Below are 25,104 nucleotides of genomic sequence, written 5' to 3'. Positions count from 1 at the left end.
GTTTTCTTTTTTGTTCAAAGTAGTATAAAAGCTTGGTTCACACTTTGATATTGGGGTCCCAGTAATTTGGATGTAATTCCTACTGGGGAACAGTTGCGGCAAAATGAACTGTGTTTGCCTTTCCAAGCTCCTGGGTCTCTCTGGTTCTAGTTTTAAATTAAATTCTAAAAGAATTCTACTACTGTTTCCCCCCCGAAAATAAGACATTGTCTTACATTTATTTTCCTCAAGAAGAGACACTATGGCTTATTTTCAGGGGACGTCTTATTTTTATTATTAAGTATGGTACAACAATCTACATTTATTCAAATATAGGTGCTGTACAGACCGGCGAAAGCGTCGGCCTGCATACGTACTAGGGTTGTCTCAGGACGCTGCTTATATACGGCCCACAACCCTAGTACGTAATCTGTACGTCAAAATGGCGCCACCCAGTACACATGGGCACTGCCGCCCTGGCACCATTGTGACGCTGCAAGTGCACCATTGGTGCATTGCGGCGTCACAATGGCGCCACATAAAGAACCTGATTTTTAAGGGTTCTTTTTGCTCTGCGGGTGTCAGAACTCCAAAGCCAATTGCTAATCAATATTCTCATCCACTATAGTTACTGTTCATATTATTGCAATGGCTTTAGACTGTAGTTCTGCCAGCTTGCTTTGCTAAGGGGGGTTGGGATGTTTTGGCGGGATAGCTGAATAGGTTTGGAATGCACTGTTTAATTAGTAGGAGATATCTGCAGAGCTTCTTCAAGGTCAACCTGCTTTCTCTAGCCTGGGAAGCAAACAGGAGGGAGAGAGGTGGGGAGTAGAAGGCGGGAGAGTAAAAAAGGTGGGGGCCAGCCAAGAGTGCTTTTAACTTGAGGCTTGAGATTTGTGTTTCAGAGTTCACTAAAAAGTCTGTCTGATCACTTTCATTCATATCTCAATAAACTTCACTGCTTTTAAGCAAGTTGCTGTTGGAGATTATTGGTGAAGGTTGTTGGATCTCACAGCGGGGAAGCCCCGCGGTCTGCAGGCTGTGACTTCCCTGCAGAGCAAACTAGGGCCTAGTTAAGTTATTGTCTTCTTCTGGAATATCATCATAACTCTCCAAATCTGGAATTCCATCCTGAATTTCTTGCGAACCATTGCCCCCAATCTTTCCGCTCCCTTTAGTTCTGCGGCGGGCCTATCACTATGTATTATTTTCAGGATATAGCTTATATTGTACAAATGCTTAGAAATCCTGCTACGGCTTATTTTATGGGTATGTCTTATTTTCGGGGAAACAGGGTGTGTGTATAGTCACCCTCCTTATCCACAGATTTTTTTATCCATGGATTCAAGCATCCACGGCTTGAAAAAGTTCAGAAAAAGCATAAATTACAAATAGCAAACCTTGATTTTCTATTTTATAAGAGACAACATTTTGTTATGCCACTGGACTGAATGGGACTTGAGCATCCACAGATTTTGTTATCCACGGGAGATCCTGGAACCAAACCCCAGCGGATAACAAGGGCCCACTGTATATAGATATAGATATAGTGAGCTGCCTTGGGTCCCAACTTGGGAGAAAGGCGGCATAAAAATTAAATTAAACAAAAAATACATTACTATTACTGTATTATTATTATTATTATTCACTTATATCTCCAACTCCTGGGACTCCTCCAGGTGGCTACTGTCCCTCACAACTGCCATGAGGAGAAAGCCCAGGGTTCAAGGGCAACCAAGAAATCCCTCGAGCAGACTGACTAGATTACCACACTACACTCTTATAGCTCTGCTATTCCACTTTAACTGATCTGGCTGCTTCCTGTTGCATTCTGGGACTTGCAGTTTAAGGAGAGGGCGTTTAGAATCCTCAGCCAGGGAGCGTTTAGGCCTCGTTGAACTACAAACCCCAGAATGCAACGGGAGGCAATAAAAGTGGAAGAGCAGCACTATAAGTGTAGTGCGATAAATATGGGAAGGCCTTGGCCCTTGGGTTGGCTGTAATGGTGGCTCCGCCTGAGGAAGGCTGGGCCTTTTAGCCAAGAAGCCCTTCGGCCTCGTCGTTGTCTCCTAGACAGTCCTCCTCAGTCTTAAGCCTCCCCTCCTCAGAGGCCTCAAAATGGCGGCGTCGGGGCGCCTGGATCCGGCCTCGGCGTGCAGCGCGGACTCCTTCCAGCTCCGCCACCTCCACCTGGACCTCCGCGTGGAGTTCGGGCCCAGGGCCGGCTCTGGGTCATTACGAGGCTCGGTCCGGCTGGAGCTGACCTGCTTAAAGGACCAAGCCAGCCAGCTCCTCCTGGACTCCCATCCCAGCCTGGAAGTGGAGGGAGCCTCCATCCCTTCTGGAGGAGGAGGAGGAGCATCAGGAGGGAGCCCCCTCGCCTTCCAGGAGGCCCCCTTCGCCAGCTACGGCTCCGCCCTGAGCCTGGCTTTGCCCGAACCGGTGGCCGCGGGGGACTCCCTGGTGGTGGAGGTGGCCTACCGAGGCGGAGAGGGGCCTGGGGTGAGTGAAGGAGGAGGAGGAGGCCCCTCGAAGGATGCTCGCCCTGCCATTCAAAATGGAGGACGGGGCTAAAGCAGAGTTACAAAACACTCCTCAAGGAGGTATAAATCCGTGGCTGCATGGAGAAGGGACTCGGATTGGCACTTGTCTGGCTCAAGGCTCCGGACCCCACAACCAACTCCAACTCCCAGAATTCCATAGCCGTGAGACAGACAAGTGCCAAAGTGAGTCCTTTCCCCAGTGTGGATGCAGCCCATCTTCCAGACTCAGCAGTGGTTCCCTCAAACTGTTCTTCAAGGGATCTATCATTTTAGACTTCATCTCCCAGAATCCTTGACTATTGACTAACATGGCAGAGGCTTCTGGGAGCTGAAGTCCGAAACCTCTTAAAGGGCACCGCTGTTTAGGGACTGCTGCTCCAAAGGGAGGGGGTCTTTGTTGGGATTGCTCCTAAGCAAAAGGGCGGAAAGCGGAGGGTGTGAAAGGAGGACGCCCGGTCCACTCCCTGGATCCATGGCACTTCTAGATCCATCGTTCGACCCAAAGTGGGATCCCAGGTGGTTTTCCTTTGTCTTTCCTGGCTGCAGCCTTGGAGGAGGCAGAGAAGTGCTCAAGGTTCAAAGTACAACAACCTCCTGAATCCACTCAACAGGGTGAGCCTTTTATGGAGCCAATCCAAATGCACCAAACCCATGGTGCCCTTTATGGGGCAAACCCAAATGCACCAAAATATATGGTACCCTTTAGGGGGCCAACCCAAATGCACCAAATCCATAGTGTCCTTTATGGGGCCAACCCAAATGCACCAAATTATATGGTATCCACCATGTATTTGGGGCATTTGGATTGCCCCCATAGAGGGATCACTTGGTTGGGTGGATTCTGGAGGTTGTTGTACTTTGCTGCATGGCCCACGTGGCTGTGGTTGTGCCTTCAAGTTGTTTCCAACCTTATGGCTTCTCTTATCATGGGGTTTTCTTGTCAAGTTTCTTCAGAGGAGGTTTGGCATTACCTTCCCCTGAGGCTGAGAGAGTGTGACTTGCCCATGGTCATGCAGTGGGTTTCCATGGCCAAGCACAGAATTGAACCCTGGTCTTCACATTCACAGTCCAGTCACTGCACCACACTGACTGTCACGGCGTGTGTGTGTGTGTGTGTGTGTGTGTGTTGTGTCCCTTCAAGTCATTTCAGATTTATGGTGACCTTAAGGCAAACCTACCATGGGGTTTTTCTTGGCAAGTTTCTTCAAAGGGGGTTTGGCAGTCTTCCCCTGAGACTGAGAGTGTGATTTCCTTGAGGCCACCCAAGGAATCGAATCCTGATCTCCAGGCGCCTGGATACATTTTCAAGGTTCAAACTGTGTGCCCTTTGAACTGAAAGTCCTTCCCCAACATCCACACACCTACTTCCTTAAAGATTTGTGGTTGGAAGAGTGTGGTATCTGTCTCATGAAGGGAAGGGCTTTCTGCACATGCTCAGGAATTCAGCCTTCCTGGCCTGGGAGCTTCTTCCAGCCACTTTTGTTGTTCACGAGGAAGACACTGTATACATCTTCAGGAGTGCTGCCTTCATTACTGGAGTGCTTTTTATTTTCATTGCTTTTCAGCAAGAATCTCTTCTCTAAATACACACTTGAGCTTCTCTTGTTCACTGATGCTCTCTCCCTTTGTCTGCTTGTAATGCTGCATCCTGCTTTTGTTAACTTTTCTCTGTTTTGAGAGAAGCCAGTGTGGTGTAGTGGTTTCAGCATTGGACTAGTAATCCAGAGACCAGGGTTCAAATCCCAGCTCTGCCATGTAAACCCACCTTAGACAAGTCACATTCTCTCAGCCTCAAAGGATGGCAGTGGCAAACCCCCTCTGAACAAATCTTGCTTTAAAAAAACCCATGGTAGACCCACCATAAATTGGAAAAGACTTGAAGACACACAACAACTTTTTGAAAGGCTCTAGCAGACAAGGAAACCCAAAAGACATATAGCAATAGCATTTACATTTCTATACCACTTCATATTGAACTAGGTAGTCTCAAAGTGGTAGAAAATAGCTGTGTTAATCTGTAGAATCAGTATGTAGAGAGTTCTTGTAGCATCTTTGAGACTAATTGAAAGAAAGAAGTTGGCAGCATGAGCTTTTGTAGACTTCAGTCTACTTCCTCAGATGCTTTTGATGAAGTGGAAGCCAGGGATAGATATATATATGCCATAGGTGTGTGAGAATGTCAATTCAAAATCAAACTCCTTTGGATATGGCAATGAAATAGCAAGTCCAGTTTTAACTATGGTTGATGGTCGTTTGTGGACAAAGACATAGCCATTGGATATAGAATTGAGATGGTAAGACCAGTTTGGCCTTGGAAGCTACCCTGCAGGTGGAGAGAACAGATGAGTGTAGGAGGATGGGGTTAGATAGTGTTGAAATCTGTGTAGTGAGCCAGGAAGCCATTGCTCCTGTTCAGTCCATTTCTGAGGGACTGTAGTTTATGAATGAATTCCAATTCCACTGTTTCTTTTCCAGAGTACAGCAGAATTGGAATTCATCCATAAACTACTTCCCCTCAGCAGTGGATTGAACAGGGAAAATGGCTTCCTGGCTCACTACACAGATTTCAACATATCTGACCCCATCCTCATGGGGGCGTCCTACAGTCAAATATTCTCCCCACCTACAGATCAGTTTCCAATGCCAAACTGGTCCTTACCATCTCATTTCCATATCCAATGGCTATGTCTTTGTCCACAAACGACCATGTTAAAACTGAACTTGCTACTTCATTTTCATACCCAAAGGATTCTCAATTTGAATTGACATTCTCACACAGCTATGGCATTTACAGTATATGCCTGTCCCTGACTTCCACTCCACCAAAAGCATCTGAGGAAGTACAAAAGCTCATGCTGCCAATTCAGTTAGACTCAAAGGTGCTACATAGTATCTAAGTGGTTTACAATGTGTAAACTAATATAAGCTTGTGCTTCTCATTCTTGCCCTTTTTCTTTGTAGCTTTGTCATTTGATGTGTCTGCACATTCTCCATTAATCTGGTGCTACAGAAATATCCTTTGTGAGATACTGTTTTTGCTGTTGAAAAGGAAGGGCAGAAGCAGAGAAGTGTGGTCTCACTTGGACTTTCACACTTGATCCTTCATTTTGAGGGCTCAAAGAGGCATCCATAAGACCTTTGCTTCCCCAGCCAGTTTAGTGTTTTTATTTTAAATATATAAGATTTGGAAAGCCCAGAGTCATTTGCAGTCAATCAAACTAATGTTGTCATCCTATACTCACACCTACCCTAGTAAGAACTCAAACAACAATTGAGTGTGAAGCAGCATTATACTGATTGAATCACTGTTCTGTCTTTCAATACTGGTCATTCTAGAGGTAGGCAACCTGGTGCTCTTGAGACACTTTGTACTAGAGGAGCCCTGGTGAGAAGTGGTTAAATGCCTGTACTGCAGCCACTCACTCAAAACCATAAGGTTGTGAGTTCAAGACCAGCAAAAGGGCTCAAGCTTGACTCAGGCTTGCATCCTTCCGAGGTCACTAAAATGAGTACCCAGATTGTTGAGGGCAAATTAGCTTACAGTTGTAAACCGCTTAGACACTGCTTAGGTGATATGAAGCGGTATATAAATGAAGCTTGTTTCTTTGTGTAAAACCTCTCAACCTCATTGTGATCATTAGCTATGTTGGCTGGGGATGATGGCAACTCTAGTACAGTACAAACAGGCTAGCCAGGCTACAGCTCTTTGAGGCTTTGGGCAGAAGATAGCTTTTCCAGCTCTGGCATGCTTATAAAATGGAAATGCTGTATAAAGGGATTGAATCTGGGAGTTTTTACCACTGAATTGGAGGACCTCCCAATTATAACACTGATGCTTAAGCGATTTCCCTGGATTGTATTTTGCAACATGGAGTTTCTGCTGAAATGGCTTCTTTAGAAGGGTGCATGGCTAAGTCCCTAAAGTGAGTTTGAATTCTGATTCCTTCTGCCCTACCTTCTCCCTGACTTTTCTAGTTTTACAGATGGCCAGATCAGTCAATGCTTTATTTAAAGAGCAACACATATTTATTACATCATTTCATTCCAGAGCTCGGAGATGTTACTTTTTTGATTAAAACTCCCCATGTTCCAGAGGGCATGCTGACCAGAGGATTCTGGTAACTGTAGTAGTAGTAGTAGTAGTAGTAGTAGTTGTCATCATCATCATCATCATAGAGCAACTATTCCAAGTTCTGGTTCACTCATCATGGAAGTTGGCTGGCCTTTTAATAAAATGCCCGGCATCTTCAGTCTGTAGTAATGGAGTTCACATCACCATATGAGTCAAGGAATGCCAGTTTAGTTACATCAGTGGAAGGAAAATTTGTAATGTACTGGCCTCAAGCCCATGCAGTTAGTGGCAAAGCAGAAGACTACCAAGCAGGCTGCAAAATACATCTGCCTGAGCACACTGCCTGCCTGGTACTTGAGCAAGTAAAAGTAACTTCTGCCAAGAATTTCTCTCTCTCTTTCATACACACACACACACATCACTCATAAACCTACAATTTTATCATAGCTTCAGGGGTGATGTGTTTATTCTCACCCATCCAGAAGGAGATGGCTAATCAGGTTCAATTCTGTGAATTGTACAAGGTTAGGCTGTACCTCTAGTTCTTTCAAATCCCTCAAGCAAGCTTGCATTCTGCCTCCTTCTGCCCAGCCTTTCTCTAGTTTTTGGAATGCTGGGGTGTGATGTGGGAATTCAGTCTCATGGGCATTTATCACATGGAAAGAATTTCTCTTAATTTCGAATGAAAAGAATGTGGGGCCAGAATGCATTCACGTGAATTCATTAGTTCAGCAAATTTACATGAATTCAAATTGCATTTGAACTGACTTCCCATTGCCCGAAAATAGCTTGCCATTGCCCGAAATTGCATGTAGTAGTCTATCCCACAATAGCGTAAACCCCATGGTTGCATTTGGACTGACTTCCCATTGCCCTAAATTGCATGTAGTAGTCTATTACACAATAACGTTAAATCCCATGATTGCATTCGGATTGCCATTGGATTACACTTCCAATTTCCCCTGTCTGATAAACTCCAGAACCTCCTGTTGGAGCCATCAGGTTGGTGGTGGAAGGAATGCTGTCTATGCTGTGCCATTCAGGGGGGGAAATTGTAATCCTTTCCCCTGTACCATTTACCCAGTCTGAATCAATCTTCTCCCTTAATTTGTTTTATACCCCTTTGATGTTTGTATCTTTGTCCCATATGTAGAAATACAGTCATCCTTCTGTATCCACAGATTACACACACACACTCCAAAAAGCAACCCTTGATTTTGCCATTTTATATTAGAGTAATCATTTTACTATGCTATTGTATTCAGTGGGACTTGAGCATTCATGGATTTTGGTATCCACAGGGTGGAGAATGTCCTGGAACCAAACCCCAGTGGATACCAAGGGCACACACACCCTTGGAGGGAAAGGAACATTTTTGATCAAGAAAGGGACAGAGCAAAATGGTTAAGACACTTGCTTAATCCCCATCATGGTTGCTTTTAGCACTGTACTTATAACCTTGAAAGTGGTGGACAACTGTGCGTCTCCAGCTGTCTTTGGCCTACACTTAATCATCAGCCCTTGCCTGCATAATTAATCACATGGAATTATGGGAATTGTGATCCAAAGGCATATCTAGGATTACAACCAAAGTTGTTTCTTCTTGTTGTGTGCCATCAGCTTGTTTCAGACTTATGGTGAACCTAAATTATGACTGGGTTTTCTTTTGTAGGAAAGGTTGAGAGGAGATTTGCTCTTACCTTCATGTTTTCTTGGCCAAGATGGGATTCAAACCCTGATCTGAGTCATAGTCCAACTCTCAAACCACTACACCAAACATGCTCCCCAAAGTTGCTTGCTTGTGCTCTAAATCATGCAGGAGAGTGTATACAAGCAGAAAAGCTTATATGTCATTTTATGGTAGGAGGATCAGAGCTTGACCAAAGGTGCTGACTAGAAAATTCTGGGAGATGTACTCCCAAAGGTTCCCCCCCCCCCGAGTTTTGCTGGAGGTGATATGGAGGTAACACACTCACCCTTTCCTCTGCTCATATGGTGCTCCTGACATGGGGGAATTAAAATACCTAAAGAGATCTTGCATGTTGTCTTATTATATCCTGACACATATCAGCTTGTATTTCCTTAGGCAGTTTTTGGCTTAAGTGTTGCAAAAGCAGCACCAAACAAAGTACGTTATCTGGGTCAAGCTTCTGCTAAAAATATTTCCAAGTCCCCTATTTTCATAACCCCCCCCCCAATCAAAGTTACAGCAGAACTGAGTCTAAACCTATTTGTAGGAAAGCAGGGGAAGATTTTTTTCCCCATCCTTTACTGTGACATCTAAAGCACCTTTGCAGCTTAATGTACAGAGTACTCATTGTGGAGCTAGTGTAGTGTGAAGAGCCAGCCAGCATGGTGTAGTGGTAAGAGAGTTCAAATCTCTGTTTAGCCATGAAAACACACTGTGTGAACTTTGACAAGTCATACTCTCTCAGTCTAAGAGGAAGGTGAAGGCGAACTTCTCGATAAAATCTTTCTGAGAAAACTCGCCATAAATCAGTAGCTGCAGAAATAATCCAGTTTGACACCACTTTAATTTCCATGGCTCAGTGATATGGAATTCAGTAATTGTAGTTGATTGTGGTCTCTCAGAGCTGTCTGAGAGAGAAGATTGCCTCACAAAACTACAGTTACCAGAATTCCATAGCACTGAGCCTTGGCAGTTAAAGTAGTGTCAAACGGTATTATGTCTACAGTGTAGATGTAGCCAGAGTCAGCTTGAAGACACATAACAACAATTCTTGTTAACTCACTGTGCACATGCTGAATTAACTGCCACTGTTATTTTTGGGGGGGGGGGGGAAATAACAATTGTCTGGAAAACTAAAAGTACAGAATTTGCTGTCCTTCATATCAGATAATCCCAGTGTTGTTTGTGCTGTCTACAGCATTTGTGTATGCAGCATGCAAAACAATGCTTATTGCTTGATCTAGAGATAAACTTATTTCCTTTAGGCCATTTCTCCTGAAACTCCCAGTTCCTTTCAGGCATCATAGGTGAAACTAGGCTGCCCCTGGCTTGCATCAAGTGACTGCTAGGCCTGATAAACATCTGCTTTTGTTGTTGGTTAATGTAATTAGAAACTAGAGGAGAACCAAAGAACCAAAGCCTGACAGTTTGATCCTATCCCTGCTCTTATAGATATCCTGTCTGGATTCTTATCAAACAGCCCAGAAGGAGAAACCGTTTCTTTACACATCTGGCTTTCCTGTACTCAACAGGTCCTTGTTTCCTGGCTTTCACACCCCAGCTGTCAAGAATACATATTCTGCAGAAATCCAGGTAAAATTTCCAATTGCTCATGGAAGGCTGTTTTTCTATCTTTTTGTCAGGTGTGTTGGCTTACTCCTGAGCAGACAGCAGGGAAGCAGAGGCCCTATATGTATACTCAAGGCCAGGCTGTCCTGAATAGGTCCTTTTTCCCTTGCTTTGACACCCCTGCAGTTAAAAGTACATTCTCGGCTGTTATAAAGGTAAGCTATGTTCTAACTGTAATGGAACAGAACAGGTAATTATACATTAGCACACTCACTCCTTTTTGCAAAAGTTTCATCAAGACATGGAAGTCTTAAACCATGTTAAAATCCAACTCATATGATGCTACTGACATGGGGGAGTTAGAATACCTCAGGAGGTCTTGCATGTTTATTTTGTATCTCTGTGATACTTGTATCTTGTACAAATCCCATAAGTTGACTTGTAGAAAGGAAGGAGGAAAAATGTCATCAGTTTAGCATTGCTTGAAGGAAAAATTTCCCTGCATTTCTTTACCATTGTTATATCCTGCCTTTTGTTAAACCTGGAATTCAGGATGGCATCCAAATGATCTTTGGAGGTTCTCTTGTCCCAACACAGACTGCAGAGTTGCTGAGCTTATGTTGCAACATAAATGGTCAATTAGAATCTTCGCTGAAATAAAAGAGGGATGAGCAATTGTGACCTTCCTGATGTTTTTGGCAAACAACTCCTATCAGTCCTGAAGGAGCCAGAGGGAGGCAGAGTCTAAAATATGTCATGGTCCACCATTGTCTGTTCTAGCTATATGTTCTTTTTTGTGGTGTAGGAACCTATCCCTGTTCTTTTCATATTACTGTATTTCTGCCTCTCTTACTAAATTTTCTGTTAAAGAAGTAGCAATCAAGTTCATATCTATTTCATTGACTAAGGTATATCTATAATTTTACAAACTTTTAGATTTGGTTGGACTCCAGCTCAGATAAACTCCAGCCTAATAGGCCAGTGACAGGGCTTCATGGGAGCTGTAGTTCATAATCTGAAAGGCCACGGATTCTTCACTCCATTATATTTCCTTATACACACAAATTATCCTCCAGATATTTTAGACAACTGCCATACATCCGAGTGATTATGGGCCTATCATTAAAACAAAATACAAGTATTCTGTCCAGTATCTGCAACATACCTTTAGTCTTCTGCAGATATTGGAGAGACTACTTGTATTCTGTTTTAATGGTAGACCCTTAAGCCATAACCATTGGCTATACTAGATGGGATTTATATATAGATGATACTATATTGCTTTCTTTGTTATGTTACATTGAGGGGGAAATCAAAATGCTATCAGATGAAAGTGGTTGGGCTCTCTTCATAAGGCAAGGCAAGATCCATCTCTCTACTCCACAATGGTCATTTCTTCCTTTGCTGTTAGGTACCTGATGGTTTCACAGCTGTGATGAGTGCAATTACACAAGAAAAGCAGAAGGACAACACTTTCTTCTTCAAGATGCCTCAGCCCATTCCATCCTATTTGATTGCCTTGGTTGTTGGTGACATTGTTTCAGCTAAAGTGGGACCTAGGTAAGAGGCTGCTGCATGGATAAAAGTGAACCACCAAACTGATTTCTGAGTCCATCTAGACTTATTCAGCGCTTGTGGAAGAAAATAAAAATTCAGTGACTTATTGTAAGGACTACAAAAAAACAACAAAACAAAACTGTACCATAGTTAAACATATCCAAATTTAAATGAAAATAACAGCCGAGTTCTTAGGTGGCAAGCAGAGAATGTAATCACACTGAGTGTGCAAATCCATGACAGTCACTCTTTCCCCACCTACCCTGCCCATGGCAGCCAAGCTCCTGGGGCTTCTGCTGTGGCCATTAAATGGACAGGGATAGGGAGAGTGTATGACAGGGCAGTGGGAACAGCCTCTTGCTCCCCTGTAGTTTTGAAAGAAAGAGAAACAAAGAAATGACAAGGTCATAGAATCATAGGGCTGTTCGACAGTGGAACAAACTCCCTCGGAGTGTAGTGGAGTCTCCTTCTTTGGAAGCCTTTAAGCAGAGGCTGGATGGCCATCTGTCGGGGATGCTTTGATTTGGATTTCCTGCATGGCAGGGGGTTGGACTGGATGGCCCTTGTGGTCTCTTCCAACTCTATGATTCTATGAAATTTTGCTGAGAAGACCCTTCGAAAGATTTGCCTTAGGGTTAACGTAAGTCAGAAACGACTTGAAGATACACTGCAACAGTGTCACTAACAGGATGCTGGCTGGTGTAAGACAAGACATGTTTAAGATCTGGAACCTGGAATGAATCTGAGAAGAAGAGATGATAAGCAGTCTCTAGCTGAGCAAACATCTTTAAGTGATATTTTTTATCTATGTCTAGCAGCACTACTGAGAACAGTCTTATTTGTTTCTTAGCTGATTCAACATTCGGGAGGGTACAGGGTGCATGTTTAGATTCCATAGGCCCTTCATTGTTATCCAGATATCTTTGCTGTAAAGGTGTAGTTAAAACTTCAGCATCTATTCTCCTACCTGTCTGGACAAGCTGTTATTAATAAATTTTAATTCGTTTGTTCAGTTTAACATATATATATATTGTGGCTAAAATCTTCAGCTAAAAAAATGGTGTAAGAAAGGAGAACCTTCTAACTGTTAATTTGATTCTGTGTAGTCATATCTAATACTGTGTTTTTATTAGTCAGCATGCAAGTGACTCTTTACAAGCTAAGGTTGGTTAGTTAGCACATTTTACAGTCTTCTGTTAATTTTGTTTTCTTTTTGCTAGGAGTCATGTATGGGCTGAGCCCTGCCTGATTGAGGCTGCAAAAAAAGAATATGATGGTGTGATTGAAGAGTTTCTTACTACTGGAGAGAAGCTTTTTGGACCATATGTCTGGGAAAGGTACTCCTGTTGCAGAACTAGTTACTCTTGCTATGAAACAGGAAAGATTCCTCATTAGGGGACTCCACATGTACGCATAGACACACACTTCTACACAGTAATCCCATGTTTACAGAGATGTTCCAGGATCGTTTCCTTAAGCCAGCTCAACTGAATCAGGAGAGTCCATCACTGAGTACATATTTTTCATGAAGATGATTCTAGGCATCCTTTCACGTTACATAATTATAGCACTTTAATTGCCATGGCTGCATCCTATGGAGCCCTGGACTTTGTAGTCTGTTGAAGCATTAAAGCTGTCTGGCTGAGAATTTTAAATACCTTTCTCTTAATTGCAGTTACATAAGAATTCCATAGGAATTTGATACAGCAATTAAAGTGGAATCATAGTGCTATAAGTGTAATGTGAAAGGACCCCAGGTATAATCCTAGTCCTATGTCTGGTTAGGGCTAAGAAAGACTGATCTGGGGGGGAATGTTTTTTCACTAGTTTTCAGAATTTGCTGAGTAGCATGGTCATTGGCCATCCTGTTCAGGAGGATTCTGGGAGCTTTGCGTTTAGAAAGTCCCAGGTTCAATGCCTAGTATTTTTAAATTTAAAAAATAAAGAAACAAAATGGATAAAAGCCACTACAACAGCCCTTGTGCAAGTTTGAATAACAGTACTCAGTGAGATGGGCAGATAGGTTCATTTGATATAAGACAGCTTTCCTACTAACTCTTGCCAATGGAAAGCTACCACTCAGATAGGGTAATAATAATAATAATAATAATAATAATAATAATAATAATAATAATAATTTATTTATTTATAGCCCGCCCAATCACAAGGAATCCAGGCGGGTTACAACAGTAAAAATAAAGATAATAAAATAAAATACAATAAATAAATAAAATACAATAAAATTAAAGAGAGCGAAGTGAGTACATTCACAGTTAGGCCTGATGGAAGTTGGGCCTCTCTTTTTCACTCCCTCCCAGGTCTGATGATGATGTCATGGAGGGAGGGCTCTTCTTCTTGAGGCAAGGATTTTATTTTAATTAATTTTAATTTAATTCTTCTCATTAAATTTAAGAGAAGAATTGGTGGACAGAGTGACATAAGTCACAGTAAATGGGGAGTGGAACTAGGTAGGGAAGGCCTGCCGGAAGAGATCCATTTTAAGAGCCTTCTTAAAGGCTGTAAGAGTAGAAATGTCACGGATCTCCTTCGGCAGGTCATTCCATAGCTTCGGAGCTGCGATGGAAAAGGCCCTCTGGGTGACTGAACTTAGCCTAGATTTTATTGGCTGAAGTAGATTCTTCCCCGAGGACCTTAGAGTGCGGGACGGACAGTATAAATTTGGTAAATTTGGACAATTAAAAAGTGATTAAGTAGTGTGGGCAGTAACAGCAGGATATTATCATATCTTAAAGGAATGTGATTGCCACATTACATGTGGGTGACATATTAGAAGCAGATTCTTGCAACAAAAGTTGCTTTCTTATTGATAGGATTTGCTTTCGACAGGTATGATGTTCTGTTTATGCCCCCCTCATTTCCTTTTGGGGGGATGGAGAACCCCTGTATCACCTTTGTGACCCCATGCCTCTTGGCTGGTGATCGTTCCCTGGCAGATGTCATCATCCATGAGATCTCGCACAGCTGGTTTGGGAATCTAGTCACCAATGCCCATTGGGGGGAGTTCTGGCTGAATGAAGGCTTCACCATGTATGCACAAAGGAGGATCACCACAGAACTGTATGGTAAGTTGCCCATCATGGTTGACCAATTTGATGTTCTTACTGGGATTCATAGCAACAGGGCAATGTGGCCTGCAACAAAACACTACTATATGGCTGCTGTTTAGGACACTAATTTCACCTTGAGAGCTTGAAAAGTTTTTGTTTGGGGACTACAAACTACAGAATTCCTTTTTCTGAAAGACTTCTGGGGGAATCTGAGAAAGTGAGTTTGTTTCTGGCCTGTCATTCCAGCTGTCTCTAGAAGTAGGAGAATTCTGGAAACTGTAGTTCAAGCTGTGGAGTCTATCCTTTCTCCTCTTCCCAACCTCTTAGTCTTTTCCCCAGCAGACATTCTGAGGATGCTGAGCATGTGTAGCCCTGACTAGGCTATTTGGGGCAGGAGTGGGTAAAATGCAGCTGTATGTGGTTCCGCAAAGCTGTATCTTCTGTCTGGTCACACACTAGACCTCCCCTTTTCTCATTAAGAAAGCATAATTCCTTCTCTGGATGCCTCCAGGTGGTAGGCACTAGCTTACCTTTAAACCAGGTGTCCTCCCTCTTCTATTTATCATTTCAAAATAATTGTTTTCAAAAACAGAAGAGGCCACTTACTGTTTCATGGTTCCCTCCCCATTTTCCAGCATTTTTGGCAACAAGAGACCATGGTCAGAACAGAATTCAGGGGAAACAGAATTGTTCCCAATAGGCAAAGGGGTAAGACATGGATGCATCCTGAAAAAGGAGGGGTGAAGATAGTAGGCAACATTAACGAGATATGCAGATGACACCATAATGTTAGCAGAAGATATTCAGGTATTGGAACAGTTAATAAGGAAGGTCAAAGATGAAAGTGCAAAGGCAGGTCTGATGCTGAACATAAAAAAATAATGACCACAGCAGAAATACACAAATTCAATCTAGACAACAAGGAAATTGAAATAGTTAAAGAATTCCCATATCTAGGATCAAACATTGACCAGAATGGAGACTGTAGTCAAGAAATAAGAGGAAGACTGGGAATGGGAACGGCAGCTATGAAAGAACTGGAAAAGATACTGAAGAGCAAAGACGTACAACTGAGCACTAAAGTCAGAATCATTCAGGCAATTGTATTCCCATTACCATGTACGGATGCGAGAGCTGTACAGTGAAGGAAGCGGACAGAAAGAAAATCAACTCATTTGAAATGTGGTTCTAGAGAAGAGTACTTAGGAGGCCATGGACATCCAAGAAGACAAACTAATGGATTCTTGAACAGATCAGACCAGGGCTCTCCTTGGAAGCAAAGATGATCAAATTGAGACTATCGTACTTTGGCCACATAATGAGAAGGCACTGATCACTAGAAAAAACAACAATATTAAGAAAGGTAGAGGGTAGAAGAAAGAGAGGAAGACCACAAACCAGATGGATAGACTCCATCAGGGGGGTTATGGGCAAGGGCTTGCAGGACCTGGGCAAGGCAGTAGAGGATAGGGATTCTTGGAGATGACTCATCCACAAGGTCTCCATGAGTCAGAACTGCTCAAGGGCAGCTAACAACAACAACAACAACAAACGTGGCCTACAGAAGATTGCAGGGCAGAAAATTGGCCCCTGGACATGCCAAGGTTACCCACCCCTATTTCAGGGTATTTTTCCTCTAAAATTCTTGTCATCTTTGTACTTCTGTAGACCCTGGAGAGGGACTTCCAAGCCTGTGGATACTTAGCTTTGGTGTGTGAGTGCTATCATTTTGGCTACATAAGCAATGAGACTTTCAGCTTAAATATTAAAAATAGACGGAAGAATGGTAGTGATATTGTTGGTGATGATGATACTAGAGTAGAGTCTTCTTCACTCCGGGGTTTCCAAGCATCATGAAGATGAAGCTTGGCCAACATAACTATTTATTTATATGTTTCTTTATTCCACCGTTGCAAAAGCTGGCACAGTGTAGTGGTTTGATAATTGAACTATGACTCTGAAGACTAGGATTCGAATCCCCATGCAGCCATGGAAATGGACTTGGTGTCCATGAGCATGTCAGTTTCTTAGCCTCAGAGGAAGGCAAAGGCAAACCTCCTTTGAACAAATTTTCCCAAGAAAACCTCCATGATAGATTCACCTTAAGGTTACCATGTCAGAAACAACTTGAAGGCACACTGCAAATTTCCACTGTCAAATTATCAGGGTACAGTCAGTTTAAAAAAATAGAATACACAACATAGAATGATGGCTAAAGAAACAGAATAGAAGTCAGGCAGCAGAAAACAGAACAAGGTGTAGAAACACTATGCTAGTTCTTAAAATACCATGCAGAGTAGCCACAGTTCTGAGTAAGGTTGTTAATGCTTGAACTTTCTCAGAGGTTACTTAAAAGGATCTGCTCAAAGGTACTGACTCACATTATTTTGCTAGCAACTGTGCTTTCTCCAGGGAACTACTACTCAAATTGCTTGATATTTTTCAAAATTATTGTTTGCATGCCCTTTATTTATTTGGTTAATATCCCACCTTTCTCAGAATATAGGTCCCAAGATGGCTTACAACATATATTAGAACAAAATACAGCTAAAAGCAATCATGCTATTAAAAAGCAATTTCAAAACACACAAACTATGCTATGCTATTAAAGAGACTGGATTGATTTAAAACAATTTAAAAGCATTAAAACATAACAGTGAGGATAAATGTGCAGCACTCCCATTAGCAGACTCTTTAAAATTACTTTTCTTGGTAGCGCAAGATGGAATTAATTATCAAGGTGATCTAATTGATGTTGTACATGTGGGAACTGCAGAAAAAAGTGCGGTGCCCTTGTTCAGAGTTTTAGACAGCTAACCACACCCCTTTCCAGTATCCTCCATTCCATTTTGCTGTTAAATGTTAGATAAAGGAAGGCTGGATTTAACATAGGTGATTGTACCTCTCTTCAGCAACAGAGACTGGGTATCTGCCTGGGTAATTTTATATCTCTATAGCTTTCCTCTTAGCAGAAGATTGACTTCAAATCAATCATTCTTATCCCTCAGAAGAATAATGGATATAGTTTTTGTTATCTCTTGGTGCCCCTGTGCTGTATATATTTTCTCTTCAGTTCCCCTTTACATTTCAGGATTTGCCTTTGAGTGGTTGCTTTTATAGGCAGGTATTTGGGATCTTTTTCCTGATAGGTTTACTTTATATAGTCAGAGATCATTTTCACAGGGCATGTTGTCAATATTCTGTGGAAATTTGTAAAGTATATACCTGTGTGAGAGGAGAGAACCATGCTCCCTTCTGAATATATGAATTGACTCCCATCCTGAGAAATAACAAGGTGCAATTCACCAGGTGAAGGGGGTTCTGTTTTATTTTTATGGGATTTGCAAGTACTGAGTAGTTCTATTCTTCTGTCCAATTATCTTTCAGAAACTTATTTCTGATCCCAGAGTACCATGAAAACTATTTAATAGCAACTTTAAAAGCTAAGTTTTCACTGGTGCTTGTCTTGTAAAATCAGGTGCTGCTTACACCTGCTTGGAAGCCGCTACAGGAAGGGCTTTGCTTCGTCAGCATATGGACAACACTGGGGAAGATCATCCTCTCAACAAACTCAGGGTGACAATAGAACCAGGTCTGTATTGGTCTAATGCAGCATTTCTCAGCCTTTTATTTCCCCAGATATTTTGGGGTTATTGGCTGTGTTAGTTGGGAGTTGTAGTCCAAAACATCTGTGAGTTCAAAGACTGAAAACCAATGGTCTATATCATATCTTCCAGATGTTTTGAAACCCTTAATCAGTCTTAGTGGGAACTGTAGTCCAAAACATCTGGAGGATATCACATTGGGGAGAGCTGGCCTGCTGTCTATGGATTCAGGCATAAATATCAATGGTTCTTCATTCAGAAATGTGAACTTCTCAGACATGTAACTACTGTAATAGGGAAGAAAGGAGATAAATATCATACAGGCAAGCGACTGTCCTTCCTCACTTTTACCACTGCTTCTGTGGGAGCTTGATTTGCGAGAGATAAGGCCTTTCAAACTATTATTGTCTCTTAGATGTGACTGATCTAATCATATTTAGATCTAGGATTTCTAGCAAGTCACTATTTCTTGTCACTCATCTGTTTGCAACCCAAGCAGACCATTTGCAAAACTGGCAAATGAAAAAGAGATTGAAAGCACATGGCATATTAAAGTTCTGTATAGTTGAACTATTTTGCTGGTTGCCAGTTGCCTTCCAAGCCTAATTAAAGGTGAAGATTTTAACCCTTAAAACCCTAATTGGCTTGGAGCTTTTCTGTTTTAGGCACTGCCTGTCTTGTTATGAAGCTATCTGTATGTTAAAATCTTCAGGACAAGCCCACTTGAGAATACCATCACCAAGATGGGCACATGGGAAAAGGCTTTCTTGATTGGAATACACAAATTCCCCTCAAAATTACAGTCAGATCCCACTCTCACTTTTAGAAAGGGTGTCAAGATGCATCTCTTCAAACTGTTTTGGTTATTATATTTTAATTATCTTAAACCTAATTTATTCTTAATTTGTTTTTAATTATTTGTTAGTTGCCTAATGGAAAAGCAGGATCAAAATGTAATGAAAAAAAGAAGCAGATAACAATGATTCTTTGTAATGATGCTTCTGCTCTTTTGTAAATTTCTGTCAATATTTCTTCTTGCTAGGTGTTGATCCTGAGGACACATATAATGAAACACCCTATGAGAAGGGCTACTGCTTTGTTTCCTACCTTGCCCACTTGGTTGGGGAACAGAGCAAGTTTGATGCATTCTTACAGGTCTGTACATTAACCTTGCATTTGTTTGGGTTTCCCATGAAACACAGGGAAGCTCTCTCCTTCTGTGTATGCTTCCAAGAGGTATTTCTTGGCCACCTTGCCTGGACTACTGTGTACAATCCTGATCACCTCATTTCAGAAAGAATTTTGTAGCTCTTGGGAAGGGCAATCAGAAAATCATTGAGTTGGATAAATCCTTTGTGAAGAAAGATTATAATAGTTTAGAAAAACAGATGAGTGGGGGAGAGTACAATAGCAGTGTATAAAATATGGATGATATGGAGAAAATAGCTAGAAAGTCAGTTTACTCTGCCTCTTATATAAAAACCAGAGATCATACAGTGAAGCTTGATGTTGGAAATCCTGAACTGATAAAAAGAAAATATTCCTTCACACAATCCTTAAGTGCACAGTGTTGTATAGTTAAGGTATAAAATGCAGTTCTGTACTAACAACTGCTTTAAAACCAACCTCTTCAAAAGGGAATTGGACAAACCCATGGAGGAAGAGGCCATCAATGGCTACTACTCATAATGGGTACATACCACCTTTAGGAGCAGAATCAGTGTGTCTCTGGATGCCAATTAATAGGGAAGAGGGGCTGCAAAGTGTTACTGTGCTCATGTCTTGCTTGTGACTCCTTTCGGATGCCAAGATGACCACTTCTTAAACAAAATGAGGATTTTGGTCTGATCCAGCAGTGTTCTTCTGTCCTTATAGCAACCACTGATAATAGATAATGTGATTTCTAGAACTCATGTGCACCTTGTCATTCAATAAAGGTGCGTTTGTCACATAAGGCAGTTCCAAAGAGAGTAGATTGGGTGCACTGGTTTTAACTTTATTTATTTTATTTAGATCCCACCTTTTTCCCAATATGTGTGTATGTTAAAACAAAATTGGAATTGAAACATGGTATCTGACAAATATAATTTGTCCCCCCCCCAACAAAAAAAACCTCTAGTAGCCGTCTGATCCATCTTAAGATTCAGTGCTTCTCTGGGGAAAATGCAGCCATCAGTTGGAAATAACAGTTCTTAAGGGATCCCTGAAGGATCCCTGTTTTTCAAAAGCAGTGAACAAATGCAAGGAATAAAGACTTGTCTTTCACATTTGACTAACCAGAAACAAAGGGAATTTGGCTTCTCAAGTCCTAAAGTATTTGTGTTATTGAAGAAGACCATAAGTGCCTTTTTAAAAGTGAGGTTGTTAGCCCAGCAGCTAAAATCTGGGATTCTATGATTCTGCCACATCAAATGAATCCAATTTTTGTTTGAAGACAAAAGAATCACCCTGACCTGTGGTGCCCTGCAAACCAAATCTTGTTTGTTTGGGTTGAAGAAGGTAGGTGTAGATTGAACATGATCGTTGAAGTGCCATAGGTGCATCATACAGACCACAGCATAATTCAGCTTGATCTCTTTCTGTGGCAGGCTTATGTGAATCACTTCAAGTTTCAGAGCATCACAGCTGATGAGGCTCTGGAATTCTACCTGAAGTATTTCCCAGATTTGAAGAAGCAAGGAGTGGATATCATTCCAGGTCAGGAGTATTTCACATCTGTAGATTTCTTATATAGTTTCAGGACCCGGGGTGCATCATCATAATTATTGTGGTTTGTTATATAAAAAGAATTGCTGAAAGAGTGCTTATGGGCTATTGCTTTTTCAGTACCAGTGTTACTTATTAAGCTGTTCTTCTCCTCTTTTTCCTGATATAGGTTTTGAGTTTGATCGGTGGCTGAACACTCCAGGCTGGCCCCCATACCTTCCTGATCTTTCACCTGGAGAGGAGCTGATGAAGCCAGCTGAGAAACTGGCAGAGCTCTGGGCATCTTCTGACCATGACATGAAGGCAATTAAAGCGGTAGATATATCTGCTTGGAAAACATACCAGTTGGTCTACTTCCTGGATAAGATCTTGCAGAAATCCCCTTTGCCAGATGGTGAGACTCCCTCTGCTGTGCTGAAGAAGTGATCACAGAAAGTAATATTACAGATATTGGCCTAGTGGGATGCAAACGGGTGATTCCAGAAACTAGAATTCAGAGTATGACATTTAAGTAACTTGACTTTGGGATTGGCACAGAGTGAGATGTTCTTTTTTATGTAAGAGAATTTTCATGCATTCTAGGAATAGAAAGTCATGCATTTTTAATGTCTGTGATAACTAAAAAAATAGCAAACCAGCAGAAATCTTGTGTCTTAAAGAACTCTTAACATGGTGGTGTAAGTATATATTAAAAATTTGTAACAGTGAATCCAAAGGCCCTCCCAGTACAAGAAGGTACAGTCTGAGACAAGTCTGTGCTAAATAGCTATTTAGAAGGAGCAATGGGAGGATCATGTTATTCCTAGTTTTGCTAGGCAAATTTACCATATGTTTTGGGGAAGGAACTGACCATAACTATCCCTTCATATTAAGGGAACATTGAGAAGATGAGTACCATGTACCCCAAAATCTCCAAAGCAGAGAATGCAGAGCTGCGTCTTCGTTGGTGCCAGATCCTTCTAAAGAATAATCATGAGGCTGAGTTTGGCAAAGTGAAAAACTTCCTTCAGAGCCAGGTTTGTGGTTGGATTACCTCCATATTGATGGTTTCTAAGCATGCTAATCTTACAGATTTCTTCCACCGAATTAAAAACTGATTCCAGTTTGTGGCTGGGAGGAAGGAAGAGTGTTGGCAATACAAACATAGGAAGAGGTATGATAGATCAGGCCAAAGGCCAATGTAGTAGTGAAGCATTCTGTTTATATAATGACCATTGAGATGCCTGTGGGAATCACACAACTAGGACATGAGTGTGACAGTAACACTTGCCTATGCTAACTAACAACTGAATACACAGAGGAACGCTGTTTCTGTACTGGAGCTTTATTGATAGTTCCATCCTCGATGAAGTTCTCCAATCCACACATCCTTCAGTGTACCTAAACACTGAATAAATATGCAGAAGCTGTTTGCAGTATATCGTGAGGTGCTAAGTCCTTTTGTGCTTCATTTCAGGGGAAGCAGAAGTACACCCTTCCCATATACCGGGCTATGGTGAATGGTTCAGAGACTGCTCGAGCACTGGCTGTGGAAGCATTTTCTGCCACTGCTCCTCAACTCCATGTGAACGTCCAGAACTATGTCAAAAAGATCTTGGGATTGAAGACAAAAGAAAGCTAAGAGGAAAAATACAAAGCCAAAGAACTCTATTGTTTGAGCTTCAGCAGACGAATGTGTAACGTGGTGGTGAGGCTAGCTGTCAAATGCTATTTCCAAGCTTCATGGGGTCATGTCCTGCAGTCTCTGCGGTCCACCCTTTTCCTCAGGAATTGGATTAAAATGCTGGAAATTTCTGGGCTCTCTCAGAAAGTGTTTCTTCTTCATGGATAACTTGATGGTTATTTCCCTTCTTTTTTAAAATTCTGTAAAGATAAATGTAACATTATATGCACAATATTTTGATGCGTATGTTTCCAATACATCAAAGTAAATTAAACCCATTAATACCACTTTAGTTGTTTTCAGTAAAAACAGCTACTGATTGTTACAGAAGCTGTTGCATTTTTATCTGTCTCTCTTAGCCTGCAAATAACACTCTCACTGTACTCCCCCATCCTTGTGTAATTATTAAATTATTAGTTGAATCCTTAGACTGACAAATCTGTGGAGCCATTACCATGCAAGAGTTTTAAGAGAATCCCAAGTGGCTGGATACAGTGGGTGGAGTGGAGGTTTCCGCATTGCTGGCAGAATAAAAAATGTAAATACATCTGCTGGAGAGATCCAGTTATCCCCGCAGAAAGATCTGCATGCATGGAGGTTGGTACTGGCAATTTGTCCCAACACTGATGAGGTTGGTACCGGCAATTGGTCCCAAACATTTAGATCGAAAGTCCCTCCATTTCCCCCATTAGGCCACCAGAATGGTATGTTCAGCCAGACCAGTCTAGAACTGGAATAGCTAATTAATAATAATAGGATTTATTTATATGCCACCCAATCACTAGGAATCCGGGCGGCTTACAACAGAGGGGATTATACAAGGCAATAACAATAAATATGAATTAAAAAACAAATGTAACATGGCAATGCATCAAACAATAATAAAATAAAACAATGATTAACAATAATGGTAAATAACAAAAATACCAATTATAGCAACAAAAATGCATAGTAATTATAGCAATAATAAAATTAACAAAGCCAAATACATAACAATTAATAGAGCAAAACAAGTAAAAAGAAAATAATCCCCATTCTCAAACCCCCATCCCAATCCTAAAAAACAATATAAACTATATTGGGGGCCAGGGGGGAGAGACTTCTCCTTAAGTCCAGGCATGGGTGGAACCCAGGTGGAAGGAGGGCAAGCAAACAGTCTCTCAGCCCAGCATTCCCTGGCAGATGGTGGAGAGGAGGAAAGGAGGGCCACTCCTCCCCCTTAATTCCATCACTCCTACACTACATTACATTTGCTTTTAATTGGGATGGGATTTAAAAACAAAAATCTGCTGAATTAAGTAGCCAGGAAAAGAACCTGCAATTATTGAGTGAGGTGGGACAGACTTGGAAGTGACAGCCTACTGTTGTTAACCCAGTGCTGTTCAAGAGTCAGTATTGAGCAAAACTGTGTCCCTGGAGACAAGGGTTCTATTCCTTTCTCAGCCATGGAAGCACCTTTATCTACTTGCTAGTGCCATGCTTGCAGCTCAGAAAATCCCATGATATGGTCACCTTAGGGCTGCCATAAATCAGAAATTACTTGAAGGCATATGACAACAACGAAGTCTTGCTCACATTTTTCATATAAAAATTTGCATATAAGTTGTATGAAATTACACAAAATACTTTTTTATATATAAGGAAAAATACAGTTTACCTTTTTTGACAACAATAGAAAAGCATTCACTGCAATAGGAATGGTAAATGACCAGAAGGCATACAACAGGAACATTGTCTCTTATTCAAATATTTATACAGCGCACCTGTGCCATATGCAAGCGTGCCATACGCGTCTTTCAGCTTACACTAAAGTCGTGCAACAGAGTCAGTGGTGCATGCGCCTGTGGCACCCACACCACACCGCATGCACAAGCCCCATTAGTTTCAATGGGGCTCAAGCACATGTGGAACTTGCCTTACGTGGTGATGTCTGGAATGGATCCCAGGGTAAGGCAAGGGTGCACTGTATGTGTAAATGTTTAAATTTTTGAATATAAAAATTACACTTAGTTTTTTAAAATAATTATATTAGTTTAAAAACTTAATTTAAAATTAAGAAGAACTGTAAAGGCACAGGTTTTATGGTAAAACCTGTTGCAGAGGGCTTTCCAGTCCCAGAAGGTAGTTTCGTAGAAGCATAGAGGTGGCTGGGGGGGCTTGTCTCCCACCTGGTTTTGCAGGCAGACACAGGTCCATCTGCAGAACCATCCCATTACATCTGAGTCAAGTTTATGTGCCTTTTAAATCTCCTTGAGAAGGTTCTGGTCTTGAAAGGTGCTACATGAACGATAACTAACATAACTATTCATTCTAATGAAATCCTAGTGCCTGGGGCAATAAAATCGTTTCATTTGCCTTTCAAACTGAATCAAGGAAAGAGCGTGGGCAGGCATTTTGCATACTGTAATGTCATACTGAAGATAACACTGAAGCTAAGCAGTAATATCAGCAAGTAAAGAAGAAAATACTTGGGGAAGAAGCAAAATAAAATTACTGTACTTAAAACAGCATACATCTGATCATTTAATCCAGATGGGTAAATCTGTTCATCAAGCAAGAAATTACCCAAGGGGAAAAAGAAAAAAGAAAATGTCCTAAAAGTTAAGAACTGAGAAATACCAGTAAACAATGGGGATAAAGGAAGGACATGCC

The 25,104-nt window shown here is 41.6% G+C and overlaps 1 protein-coding gene across 3 annotated transcripts; it reads left to right on the top strand.

Annotated features, from left to right (window-relative positions):
- Window positions 1–1,902: 1,902 nt before the first annotated feature.
- On the top strand, window positions 1,903–22,880 carry LOC121928799 (arginyl aminopeptidase). 3 transcript variants are annotated; one of them, XM_042464012.1, is made up of 11 exons: window positions 1,903–2,481; window positions 9,928–10,068; window positions 11,265–11,413; window positions 12,631–12,747; window positions 14,258–14,493; window positions 17,957–18,070; window positions 19,126–19,238; window positions 20,672–20,780; window positions 20,959–21,183; window positions 21,663–21,805; window positions 22,246–22,880. In XM_042464012.1, the coding sequence occupies exons 1-11, from the start codon at window positions 2,098–2,100 to the stop codon at window positions 22,408–22,410; spliced, it is 1,896 nt and encodes a 631-aa protein (XP_042319946.1). In that variant the 5' UTR covers window positions 1,903–2,097; the 3' UTR covers window positions 22,411–22,880. The 3 variants fall into 3 exon arrangements, with proteins under 3 accessions (XP_042319946.1, XP_042319947.1, XP_042319948.1); XM_042464013.1 differs by lacking the exon at window positions 9,928–10,068 and adding an exon at window positions 9,737–9,877 and having other exon boundaries at window positions 1,909–2,481; XM_042464014.1 differs by lacking the exon at window positions 1,903–2,481 and adding an exon at window positions 2,505–2,705.
- The last annotated feature ends 2,224 nt before the right edge of the window (window positions 22,881–25,104 follow it).

The sequence above is a fragment of the Sceloporus undulatus genome, chromosome 4 (genome assembly GCF_019175285.1).
Source record: "Sceloporus undulatus isolate JIND9_A2432 ecotype Alabama chromosome 4, SceUnd_v1.1, whole genome shotgun sequence".
NCBI classification, from domain to species: domain Eukaryota; kingdom Metazoa; phylum Chordata; class Lepidosauria; order Squamata; family Phrynosomatidae; genus Sceloporus; species Sceloporus undulatus.
The sequence above is the reverse complement of the archived record's forward strand: the minus strand, read 5'-3'. Positions and strand labels throughout refer to the sequence as shown.